This window comes from Archocentrus centrarchus, unplaced genomic scaffold, assembly GCF_007364275.1.
Source record: "Archocentrus centrarchus isolate MPI-CPG fArcCen1 unplaced genomic scaffold, fArcCen1 scaffold_58_ctg1, whole genome shotgun sequence".
Lineage (NCBI taxonomy): Eukaryota > Metazoa > Chordata > Actinopteri > Cichliformes > Cichlidae > Archocentrus > Archocentrus centrarchus.
This window is the reverse complement of record NW_022060279.1, coordinates 198,758-212,541: the sequence shown is the minus strand read 5'-3', so window position 1 is coordinate 212,541 and position 13,784 is coordinate 198,758. Positions and strand designations below refer to the sequence as shown.

General features: G+C 41.0%; 1 protein-coding gene across 2 annotated transcripts in view; it reads left to right on the top strand.

Moving 5' to 3' along the window:
- The window catches only part of mettl22 (methyltransferase 22, Kin17 lysine), a 61,451-nt gene that overhangs the window by 39 nt on the left and 47,628 nt on the right, over positions 1–13,784 (top strand). For both annotated transcript variants that reach the window (XM_030725552.1, XM_030725553.1), the window contains exons 2-5: positions 1,311–1,451; positions 1,937–2,129; positions 4,583–4,725; positions 8,077–8,117. In XM_030725552.1, coding sequence (XP_030581412.1) covers positions 1,346–1,451; positions 1,937–2,129; positions 4,583–4,725; positions 8,077–8,117 — 483 coding nt within the window. In that variant the 5' untranslated portion in view covers positions 1,311–1,345. The remainder of the gene's footprint in view (positions 1–1,310; positions 1,452–1,936; positions 2,130–4,582; positions 4,726–8,076; positions 8,118–13,784) is intronic.

Genomic DNA, 13,784 nt, shown 5'->3' with positions numbered 1-13,784 from the left:
GTGAGTTAACGTTACACTTAAAGTATATGTACTTCAGATATTTGCGTGACAGCCGTAACAACGTCTTCCCTGCGAGCCGCAGCTCGTTTGTACACATTAGTAATTCATCACGTTTTTCCACGCGTGGAAATACAGACCGTGTGGCTGCGGAAAGTAAGGCAGCTGTCAGGCTGTGCGAAATTCTGTTCCCCTGTGAAAATCTGTTCCCCCTTGTGTCGGGAGCGCGCACTGCAGCCAGAGAGGCGGATCCGACAGTCTTCACGGCGCTTCTGATCGATTTCTCGGTAAAAACGACACAGTAAAAGACTTGTTGGTAAATGAACTTGTTCCCATGTTATGGAGGTGGAACAGAATATTTCGGATGGTTGAAATATTTGGTAACTTCGGCAAATAAAGAGCAAATGTTTTCATATTCACAGGAGTTGTTGTCCTTGATGAGAGGAATAAACACTGTAAAAGACTTTTACCGAGAAATCGATCAGAAGCGCCGTGACGACTGTCGGATCCACCTCTGTGGCTGCGCTCTCTGACACAGGGGGAACGGATTTCGCACAAGACCGGTGTTCTGTCGAGTCGCGTTTCCCCATCAGATACTGTTTCCCCACCGTCTCCTCGCCGCTGCGCGCCATAAAACGGTATCTCATGGCTGTCATTCGGTTATCAGATGATGGGTGACATAAAGCCATCAGATACCGTTCCCCCTGTAATAAACTGGGGGAACTGTAACTGATGAACCAATGACCGCCATCAGATACCGTTTTATGGCGCGTGGGCGGCGCGCAGCGGCGAGGAGACGGTGGGGAAACAGTATCTGATGGGGAAACGCGACTCGACGGAACACCGGCACCCCGTCGGTGGAAAAAGGGCCTGGGGATCAGTCACGTGCTCTATGATGGCTTTTCCATCTCCAGCCACCAAAGCCGGTCTGATCATCACGTCAAAGCTGCGTTTTAACGAGCGGATCCATATTTCTTACCTTCAGCTGCTGTCAGGAAACATCCCAGTCATTATATTTGCTTCGTCAGCTGTTTGCCGCTGAAACTCAGTTCCCGGTTCAGAGTTAACCCACTCAGAGTTTGTTAAACCTGCTTTCTTTGTGTGTCAGACTACAAAGCTTACTTCAGGACAGAGATTATGGTCTGTGGGCGTGGCAGCCAGCACAGGACAGATGAGTGTGCAGATGAAACAGTAGACATGAAGTCTAATTTGAGGGTCAGCTGGCTTTGCCATGCAGACCTCACAGCATGCATGTGCAGGCTGCAGGAATGTGGAAGTGTGTGTTGTTGCAGTAAACCTGTGTTTCTTCCCAGGGAAGCAGATGTGGTGATCTGCAGTTTGATCGTCCATGGAGCAGATCACCTTCCATCATGACACTGTGCTGTCAGATGTTCACATGCTCCATCCCAGTGGACACCACTTTATGACACACCTCAACAGTGTTGGACAACCTGGTGTGTATGATGATGTGTATGTCACAATCACACAGAAAGCCATGGCTGGCCCCACTAACGCACAACAGCTCTTTGTGCGTAAGAGGAGCTCCAGTGCAGCTGGAGGAGTTTCAGCTTATTGTGTTACAAGTTTGTGATTACTGAAAAATAACTGGCAGCTATTATGATAGTGTTTTGATTTTTTAAAAGAAAAATAGTGTGTTCAGTGTGAGACTTTTCTCTGTTTTTGTTGTTGTGTACAGGTTGTGTTGGGTTTTCTTTTCTTCTGGTCAGACATAACAGAAAGTTTGATGTCAGCTTGAAGTTTTTTTTTTTTCAGCACATTGTGATAGATGATTCATTAATCATGACAACAATCAAATCAATATTTTAACCTAATTACTGTATTTACATTGAATGATAAACAGGGGAAAGTGTTAACCGCTCAAATACATATTTTTTGAGCGTGCATTTTCCCGTTGTAAACTCATGTTTACTTGTTTCAGTCTTCATGTCTAGGTTCAAGATTCTGACAGAAAGACGTGACAGTAACGATCCAGAGGATAAAAGGGAAAGAGAGCTCAGGGAAACCAGTGAAACAGACATAAAAGCTGCTCGAGGACGGGATGGAGAGGAATACGGGGACAGGAAAGCAGAGCCACTCTTGGATGTGGACGGAGATCTCGACATAATACATCGGTATGCAAAAAGGAATCCTTTCAGTCGACTGTTCAAACATGGTGGGAAGACCAGGACCACCACCGTTTCAACATCTTCACATTACTCGTTTTATTAATGTGTTCATTATCTTCATGCATAGTATGGAGTGCAAATAAAATTTTTGCCTCATTGGAAAATCTGGAAATCAGCGTGTAACAACAGACTGGAAGAAGAACACAAAACATTATTTCCCATCAAATTCTGACCCATAAACTGCACAACTTGCATGAATTTTCCCTTTGCTCTTGAAACAGAAGGTGTCGCTATTGAGTCCAGTTGTAACTCATTAGTCACTACACATGAGGGCCAGAAAGCCTGCATCCCTTAATGTTCTCGCTGATTGAAGCTTGCTGATCCACCTTAGCCGACCTAACAGCTGTAGTAGATGCTAGTAATGAAGCTATAGCTACGTGGTCCCTGTATAATTGTTTCAGTTGCCAAAAATAGTTATACCAGGTTTTACTACCAAGCACAACCAATCATATCCAAGTACTGCAGGATACTGCAGTGTTGTAGTTCAGCTGAACTTGTATGAACTCATGCGCTTCTTTTTCCTTAAAGTTTGTGTGACAGTAAACCCAGCCCAGGGTAGCCTGTGGCTCACTGGTCAGCTGTCCATGGGTCATACTGAGTCAGCTGACACTGGGGTGATGGGATGGATTCCATTTTCCTAACTGGTTCTGATTATAGGGCCAGATCGGGTTAAGCTAGTGTGAGGCTGCAGTCGCCAAAAATGCTGATAGGATAAAAGTTCATCAGAGGTTGGCCTGCAGTTTACTTAGTGGGTCTTAGTGGGTCATAGATGAGCACATCTGATGAGAGTGAATAATTAAATTAATACAGTACTGTTGATGTTTCATGTATTTCTCTCTAGAAAAAATTGTGGTGATTCAGATCGAGGTGATACTGATATGTTCTGATAAAAGGCTGAACTCTGCCTTAGAAGATGGATCATCCATTTTCTGGATGAAACTGACAGCTCAGGTGATGCTATAAGAATAAGTCCGACTCAAAGGATTGAAATCTGTGTGTGACAACAGGCTGGTAACACGTGTAACACAAACATTATTTCCCATGAATTACTGACACATCTGCATTTAGGTCATTTTAATTGTCAGACAGCGTATCCATTCCATTCAATTCAACTCATATAGCACCAAATCATAACAGTCGCCTCAAGGCGCTTTGTATTGTGGGTAAAGACCCTACAATAATACAGAGCAAACCCAGCAGTCAAAACGACCCCCTATGAGCAGCACTTGGCGACAGTGGGAAGGAAAAACTCCCTTTAACAGGAAGAAACCTCCATCAGAACCAGGCTCAGGGAGGGGGGGTCATCTGCTGAGGGGGGAGAGACAGAGATTAATAATAACTAATGATTAAATGCAGAGTGGATTATAATAAGGTAAATAAGGTGAATGAAACGAAACAGTGCATTATGTGAACCCCCCAGCAGCCTAGGCCTATAGCAGCATAACTAAGGGATGGTTCAGGTTCACCTGATCCAGCCCTAACTATAAGCTTTATCATAAAGGAAAGTTTTAAGCCTAATCTTAAAAATAGAGAGGGTGTCTGTCTCCTGAATCCAAGCTGGGAGCTGGTTCCACAGAAGAGGGGCCTGAAAGCTGAAGGCTCTGCCTCCCATTCTACTCTTAAGTATCCTAGGAACCACAAGTAAGCCAGCAGTCTGAGAGTGAAGTGCTCTGTTGGGGTGATATGGTACTATGAGGTCTTTGAGATAAGATGGAGCCTGATTATTCAAGACCTTGTATGTGAGGAGAAGGATTTTAAATTCTATTCTAGATTTAACAGGGAGCCAATGAAGAGAAGCCAATATGGGAGAAATCTGCTCTCTCTTTCTAGTCCCTGTCAGTACTCTAGCTGCAGCATTTTGGATCAGCTGAAGGCTTTTCAGGGAGCTTTTAGGACAGCCTGATAATAATGAATTACAATAGTCCAGCCTAGAAGTAATAAATGCATGAATTAGCTTTTCAGCATCACTCTGAGAAAGGATGTTTCTAAAGATATTGTGCAAATGTACATCCATGATCTGCTCATCGGATAGTGACCTGTGACATAGTGCCAGTTCAACAACAGTTGCCTCAGTTAACCCTGATGATGTGGTGTTAATATTAGATCTGCCTCTCACTCAAATTTTGAAACACCAGGATGGCAGCTGTGGAAAAAAATTGAAATACTTAAAGTGTATAAAAACATGTGGAAAAATTAACACTGTGTAAGTTCAAGAAGGTACAAAGAATTTGCCAACATCTCCATACAAAATAATTCACAGGAAGTACTTTCAATAGCTCGTTCATCTACATATTAAAGGAAAGAATTAATAACAGAAAACACTAATAAAAAGAAATAAGACTCATACACAGGGAAATCCATTTTTCCACTGATGAATTTGATATTCTGTGATTTCTTAGACCTCGGCCAAACACTGTGGGCGATGGTGGTCGAGACTGGACTCATCCAGTAATTCTTAAACAGAACAGCACTGTACTGGAACAGGAAGAGTATGACATGGATGAAGAAGGATGTCATTGGTTCAAGGACATTATAAGGATCGGTGAGAACTTTGATTTTATTTTATATATTTTTAATATTTTTTATTATTATTATCATGAGTAGGAGTGTGCAATATTGACAAAAAATAATATCTCGATATTTTCTGTAATTTTTTCTGTAACGATAATAAACAATATTTTGCATTATTTAAAAATGTGTTTATACACACCTTAGGTTAGGGTTATACAAGAAGTGCAAGCTGGTAAAATATAAGACTTAAATCAGTGTTTTTGACATGTTAACTTATTATTTATTTTATTTAACCTTTATTTAACCAGGAAAAACACGTTGAGATTAAAATCTCTTTTTCAAGAGTGTCCTGGGCATGACAAATGTAAATAGAAAAACTTCGGCGAGTTTTTCAAAAGCAATCGCTCAATATGGAAGGCTTGAAATAAGGGGAAAAAAAATTTAAAAAGAGGCTGTCCAGAGGTATTCCCCCTACATTATAGCAAAATAAATCACAGAAACTACACACCTTAGTCTGATCAGAAACCCGATTCTGGCAGACCACTTCAGCGTATTATCTGAGGCTCCAAACAGGGGAGCTCCGAGAAAGTCCCTGGGTTATGACGCAGTGACTGTAACATACCTATTTTAACTTAAAGGATATTAACATCCATCCATCTTCATCCTCTTTATCCCGGTAGTCGTGGCCACGGGGGGGCGTAAAATTTGCTGAGCGTGTTTTGCCAGACACCTTAACTGATTTAGGTTTGGCTTAATGGCGGGTTCCTGAAACTTTTCATATTCCTCATACTCGCTGATGATGGAACAGGTTAGTTGTCCAGCTGTCCGCTTTCTTACAAAGTCTGCAAACTGCAGACCACCTCCTCGCCTAGGAATTAAGGCGGTAGACTGCGAGGCTGGCGATGTCTGAATTTCTTCCCCTGGCACAGTGTGTTCACTCATTTCCAGCTTTAGGTGTGTTGTTTAGGCAGCTCAACCCTAATCACGAGTGGATACTATTATTATCAGCCCTACCATCCAGAGCCGGTCTCAGCTCCTCCCTGAACTCTGTGCAGCATTCTTCCATCAGTTGATCCTTGCCTCCACCTTCACTTGCTGCTTCTTCTCAGTGTCCAAAGGCATCCTACAGAGTACCATCCTATGCTGCTACATTCTCCCCTGCCACTACCTTGCAGTCTGCTTTCTCTTTTCAGGTTGCACCTTCTGCATAAGATGTAGTCCACCTGTGTGCACCTTCCCCTACTCTTATACCCCCCCCCCTTCCAGCACGTCCACCACAGCCATTTCCATCCTTTTTGCAAACTCTACTACCATCTGTCCTTCTGCAATTCTCTCCTTAACACTATACCTACCCAACACCTCTCATCTCCTCTGTTCCCTTCTCCATACGATACCCCTTCATTCAGCTTTGCAGTCCCTACGTTTAAAGTCCCTACTTTCACCTCCACCCTCCTGCCTCCTCTCCTCTTCCTTTGTCTTTGGCCAGTAGTAGCATAGTTTCCATTAGGACCCTGCTGGTCAACAGCACCAGAAGCAGTTGTTATGGAAACCTAATTCTTTATGATCTGTATATTTGATATGGCCAATATTTTATGCCGGATGCCCTTCCCAATGCAACCTTCCCAATTTATTCGGACTTGGAAGGTAGGACACGATGAGAAGCATCACTGGAGAGTGGTGCATGAACCAGAATCTGCCAATCCCATCCAATGACATAATGGCACTTCAGTGTAATGATGTTATTTCTAAAGTCACATCATTGCCTATTTTATTGTTCACACACAGTACATTATTACTTAGATGTGACCACAGAGAAATGTGAGTAAATGTGTATGAAAAATAAATTTTTGTCCAGTCTGAAAGTACACACCCAAAATTTTGATTGGCAAACTTTTTTTCCAGTCATTCCAAAACAGGAATGGTTTTACAGGTGGAGGACACTCACATTTTTCATATTTTCTGACTATTTTTCTCTAGTTTTGCATTTGGCTAGGGTCACTGTCAGAGCTACATGCATACAAGCACGTGGGGGCCACACAAACTACTGAGCACCATTTTGAGTTATTGCTATCACATTTCAGCAAAATGTTCCAGCCTGCTGCATCATTTTTTTCTTTCAGCTGCTGTAGGTTCATCATTTTCATTTCCATCAAACAATGTGGCATCTTTTCATTCCTAACACATTACCCAGTCCATATCAGTACAGATATCCAGCAGGATTTCATTCCCGTTGAGATCTGATGTGTTTTCTGTTTGGTGTCTTTCAGCAGTGTATTTTATACTATGTTCAGAAGGTGCAGGTTTTACTTTGAAGATGAACAGTCTCTGGTTCCAGGTTGTGTTACTCTTGTTCAATTTTCATTGTACAAACTGCATAATGGTACAGGCTCATACTTCGGTGTGCTTACTGTAATTGTTCATTGTCATCTAAAGTTTTCCAATCCTTTAGGCAGCATCTGCTGTTGGAGAGCAAACTCACAGCTGTCAACATACATTTGCATCAATACAAGTAGGACAGTGAAAATAGAAGAAGAAAGAGCTTTATTTGTCACATACATTTACATGCAGTGAAATTCATTCTCTGCATTTAACCCATCACACACATGGAGTATGTAGTACACACAGCACAGCATGGAGCAGGGGGCAGCCAAAGGGCGCCCGGGGAGCAACCTGGGGGGGTGGGCTTGCTCAGGGACCCACAGTGATGCCAGCCCGAGGATTTGAACCAGGGTCCTCTCAGTGACGAACCCTCTTCTTCTCCCCTAGGCCATCACTCCAGAAGGAAATACCACCAAAACTGGTATTTCTCATTATACAACTTTGACAAATGCAAATGAATTATAGTTCATACACAGACCAATACCTGTGCCTTTTTTAAAAAATCTTTTACTTTTTTGCTTCTCCTTTAGATTCTGGGAAGGAAAACTTTGAAAAGCCCTCCTAGGCAGTGCATTTGATGTAAATGGACTGAACTGGTACTTATATAGGGCCTTTCTACTCTGAGCACTCGAAGCACTTTCTGCTATGAGCCTCATTCACCTGCACGCATTGATGAAGGCATTTCTTTCTACACTCACACTCCAGTGGATACATTGGGGCAACTTGGGGTTCAGTATCTTCCCCAATGGTAGTTTGACATGCAGACTAGAGGAGCTAGGGATTGAATCGCTGACCTGCTTCATCTCCTGAACCACAGTCACTCCACTATCATGTGCAGTGTCAACCAGTTCTTAGCCTGGGCCATTGGTGTTCTTTAAAGCAACTGCTTTCAACTGCCTGAATACAAACACACGCAGCAGTAAACTGGTAAACAAAAGAAGGTGACAGTAGCATCCAGTATGTGTGTATGTGCATTTAATAAATGAATCCCATCTATTCACAGAGCACACAATGGCCACACCCTTGGAGGATGTTGGCAAACAGGTGAGTTTATTTAACAATCAATTCTTGTGTGTTGTTGCAGTGGTTTCATTAAACTAGCAACATGTAACTGGCAGCATAACCTCTTCTTATGTTTAAAGACTGTTTTAACTCATCAAAAGAAACCTCACACATGCAGTAACTGTTAGTAGCATAATGTGGGCAATATGGCATTGGTTCAACCGCTTCAGCTACTAATCCACCAAAATAATCTAAGAAGTTAGCATCAATACTAATAAACTGCTTCTCCTCATGACCAGTGCAGGCTGTCTACAGCAGACACAATGATTATGAACATGGGAAGGAAACTGTAAAGTGACTCAGAGTAAATCACAGAAAACACAGGCAGCAACTTCACATATGAAACATTAACTACTACTAAACACACGACAGTGAGGGAATGAATAAGTGAAAGAAAGATTCTTTACAGCGGCGTTCCACTGGAGACATTTATATGGAAAGGAGATTTCAGACCAACCAATGAATGTGCAGTCTTACCTCAGAGGCACATCCCAGAGAGAACTACATATCTGTTTATGATAGATTTACTGTAAATAAATATAAGAACTCCTGAGAATAAGATCATTACACAGAGACAATCACAGTTATCTCTTATTGTTATTGAGAGATTTATATGAAGGTTAAAAATGTATCAATTGAAAAAAAAAAGTCAAAATCCAATCAGTCAATAATAATAAAAGTATTTTTAAAAGCAGATGTGCACTCAGTAGAGCACATACCTCGCTCACCCAATACTACGCTGCTATGATCCCACCCACTGTTGTCATACTCCATCATAAATCATTTTCAGCATTCTGGATCATTAGATGTGGAATCCTCCTTCAGTCATGAACAAACTGATGTTCATGCAGCACCATAATCCTTTTTAGAGCATTCTGACTCATCCTCAGATCAGACACAATATATGTGAATATTGTTGCTGTCCCACAATCATAAAGAATCCTTCTAAAACTACCTAGATTCAGATTGTGATCCCAATCACCACCAAAATTTAATCAATTGTTCCCTGTACCGGCCCCCAAAATTCATAACTTTCCGAGGTATCCTGCTAACAATGACTTCATTTTCAATGACTTCAGTGAACTTCTATCTATGATATGCATTGATTATGATTATTTAATAATTATGGGAGGCTTTAACATCCATGTTGACAGCACAATCGACAGAGAGGCAAAAAAGCTAAATGATATACTTCAAAACTTTGGTTTGACTCAACATGTTAAACAGCCAACACATAATTTAGGACACACTCTAGATTTGATTATCAGCAAGGGTGTAAATATTTCAAGGTCTCTGTTATTGATGTCGTTCTGTCTGATACTTTTCCTGTTGTTTTTGAAAGTACAATCTATGTTGACTCGCTTAGAAAAACAGATGTTATCACAAAATGCTTGTTTACAGACAGCACAGCTGAAACTTCTGGTCAACTCTACTCCTCTACTTCACTTCCATGCTTTAAACCAGTAGAGGAACTGGTACATAACTTATTCTCCAAAATCTCAGATATAACAGATTCCATTGCCCCTGTTAAAGTGAAAATTGTGTCTGGTAGAAAGAAATCACCATGGATAAATGCTCCACTTGTAAGAATAGAAAAAAGCCTATGTTGAAAGGCTGAACGTAAATGGCGTAAAACTCGACTTCACGTTGACTATGAAATATACAAAGAAAGGCTGCGAAGCTGTCACACCTCATTAAAACATGCAAGTGAAACATTTTTTGCAGAAATCGTAAACAAAAACATTAACAACAGCTGTTTGCCACAGTTGACAGGTTGACAAAACCACCTGTGACTTTATCACCTGAACTCTACTCTGCAAGGCCTGCAATGAATTTGCCAACTTTTTTACAGAGAAAATTACAAAAATTAGAAGGTTAATCTGCTCATCCACACCAACCCCAATAACAATGCTATGCCCAAACATAACTAAGGCAGAGAAAATGGCTGTATTTCACCAACTCAACCATAAAAACTTAGAATTTTTAAAACAACTAAGCTCATCCTCCTGCTGTCTTGATATCCTCCCTACAACCTTCCTTAAGAAAGTTCTGCCTGTCATTGCATTTGACCTGATTCAAATAGTAAACTCATCCCTCTCATCAGGTGTTTCCCCCAGGCTCTAAAAACAGCAGTTATCAAACCACTGTTAAAAAAGAACAATCTGATAAATCACTATTGCAAAATTACAGACCGATCTCTAACCTTCCATTCATCAGCAGAATTATTGAAAAAGCTGTATTTCAACAGTTAAATAGCTTCTTAACAATGACAAACCGCTTTGATGTTTTTCAGTCCAGTTTCCGTGCTCACCACAGCACTGAGACTGCCCTCGTCAAAGTGTTCAACGATATCCACACAAACACAGACTGCGGAAGAAACAGTGCTGGTTCTACTGGACCTTAGCGCAGCATTTGACACTGTTGACCATGATATATTACTAAAGGGACTGGAGAACTGGGTCAGACTCTCAGACACAGAACTTAACTGGTTCAAATCCTACCTAAAGAACAGGAACTTCTTTGTGTCAATAGCAGAGGTGGAAAAAGTACTGACATTCTGTACTTAAGTAGAAGTACTAGTGTTAAAAAAAATACTTTGGTAAAAGTTGAAGTACTGGTTCAACTTCTTTACTTAAGTAAAAGTAAAAAAGTACAGGCTCTGAAATGTACTCAAAGTAAGAAAGTAAAAGTAGCTCTTTGGAGGACGTTTCTACCTGCTAATTTTCTGTAAGCTAACTGAACCTCATTATATATTATTGTAATAATATAAAATAATATTACATGAGAATTCAAATGTTATTCCAATCTAAATTTTAATCCTAATGAATGTACTCAGCTTGAATCTGTTCTGTAGGACACAAACTGTGAAAGGGAATTTAAACACAGCTCTATTCTCTGTGTCCTCCATAGTAGAGGGTGACTGTGTCTCCACCTAAACACCAACATGAGGATACTCAGGGGTTACAGTGGGATTCAGAAGGTGGAGGAACCCTAAGATCAGCTGTAGTGGCTCTGCATGGGGAGAAGAACCACAGCTTTCTATTGTGAGCTGCAGTAAATGATGTTGGTGTGCAGGCTGTGATCAGCTGACCTGCTGCTGCTGCTCTGAGGTTTACTGCTCTGTGTGGATGAAGTGAACTCACAAAGATGTAACCCAGTATTTCACAGCTATCTGAGCTGATCTCCATCCCCCACACTGACAGCATACAGGCTGTAGAAATGTTGGATTCAGTGAATGAATCTCAGCATCAGCAGCTTTGATTCAAACTCATCTCTGCTGCACTGATGTAACCTGTAACTCTGACCATGAACACAAACACTGTGCTCCAGTCCAACACAGAGCTTTACTGTAAAGACAGTACAACAAGCTGACCTGTTTATCACACACTAAACTGCAGTATTTTCATACAATCTTTGAATAACACAAAGTCAGCATACCTCAGTTTATTTTCCAGTCCTTACCTTTAAATCTAACCTCTCTCCTTCCTCTCCTGTCCTCTTTCTCCATCTCTGAGTGAACTTCTCTCTTTGCTCTCCCTGAAATACAGCAGCTCTTCTTTTAGCTAGCAGACACACTGTGTGAAAAACTGCACACACTTTGTGTGTTTGCTGATATTTGTTGAGCATTTAGAAACGTTGCATTTACCTGCCACACGTTACTCCCTTTATGCTCGCTCCTCTTCAGTAGCGCTAGCTAAGCTGTTTATGTCCCGCGAGCACAACTTATGGACTCGGTCCGGCCCGCTGTGACCCCTGATTATAGTGCTATAAATGATACATTAATTATACGGGTTTGCATATTTAATACGCCAGTATGATTGTCTCTTATATGTTATTATTCCTCCATTTAGGCTCAGATAGTTTGATGTTTGACGGCGTACTGACCGGAAATGAAAAATTCTCTCTGACGTGTTAAAATGTAACGAGTCTGTTTTGAAAATGTAAGAAGTATAAAGTACAGATACTTGTGTAAAATGTAGGGAGTAAAAGTAAAAAGTATTCAGAAAAATAAATACTCAAGTAAAGTACAGATACCTGAAAAATGTACTTAAGTACAGTAACGAAGTATTTGTACTTCGTTACTTCCCACCTCTGGTCAATCGGCAACTTCTCTTCAGAGCAGACAGGAGTCACATGTGGAGTACCCCAAGGTTCAATCCTGGGACCCCTTCTGTTTAATTTCTACATGCTCCCACTAGCTCAGATTATAACAAGTAATAAGATTAGTTATCATAACTATGCAGATGATACACAGCTCTATATCACGCTATCACCAGGTGACTCAGAACCTATCCAAGCACTGAACAGATGCTTAGAACACATCAATGTGTGGATGTGCCAAAACTTTCTCCAGCTGAACACAAACAAAACTGAAGTTATTATCTTTGGACCTAAAGAGGAACGATCAAGAGTCAGCACGCAGCTTCAGCTGCTACAATTAGAAACCTGTGAACAGGCCCGAAATCATGGTGTAGTAATGGACTCAGACCTGAACCTTCAGAGACATAAAAACAGTTACAAAGTCGGCTTTCTACCACCTGAAGAACATTTCTACAATTAAAGGACTAATGTCTCAACAAGATCTAGAGAAACTCATCCATGCATGTATCTTTAGCCGCACTGATTATTGCAACAGTATCTTCACAGGTCTGCCAAAAAAATCAATCAGACAGCTGAAGCGAATCCAAAATGCTGCTGCTCGTGTTCTCACCAAGACTACAAAAATAGAGCACATTATCCTGGTTTTAAAGTCCTTACACTGGCTACCTGTAGCTCAGAGAATAGACTTTAAAATACTTGTATTAGTTTATAAATCGCTGAACGGTTTAGCACCACAATACATTAAAGACTTACTATCATTGTGTCGACCTTCCAGAACACTCAGGTCTTCTGGTTCCAGTCTACTTTGTATCCCCAGAACCAGAACCAAACATGGAGAAGCAGCTTTCAGTTTTTATGCACCTTTAATCTGGAACAAACTCCCAGAAAACTTAAAAACAGCCGAGACACTAAATTCCTTTAAATCAAGCCTGAAAACCCACCTGTTTAGAGCTGCCTTTGATTAGTAGCAAACAAACACGGGTGGAAGCTGCTCTAAACAAAATATCTTATTACACATTGACCATCTCCCTATGATTATCATGTGTATCTGCTTGATGGTTTAATGATTTTGTGTGATGATTCTGATGTTTTGATGGTTTATTGTGTAATTGATTGATGTTTTTAATGCTTTTAATGATCTTACTGCACATTTGTTTGATGTTCTTATGATGTAAAGTACTTTGAACTGCCTTGCCACTGAAATGTGCTATACAAATACATTTTTACTTACTTTACTTACTTACTTACTAACAAACAGACAGACCAAAACCACCAAAGACCAAACCGTCCTCCACCTGTCGGTGGGCAAGGTAATCAGTAAAGGAGGGAAATGACTAAGGTGCTGGAAGACTGAGGATGTAATGGAGAGGGGAGTCCAGATACTTGGATTTTTTGAATTACAGGTTTTTATTCATTAAGATGTGTGTGATCACAAAGGTGATCTGGAGGTGAAACTGATTTCTTACCCAAGGACCCAACTCACCTGTGAGGTCATCTGTGAGGTCCCAGGGTTCAATCCCTGAGCTGCTGAAAAGCATCTCCTCTTGA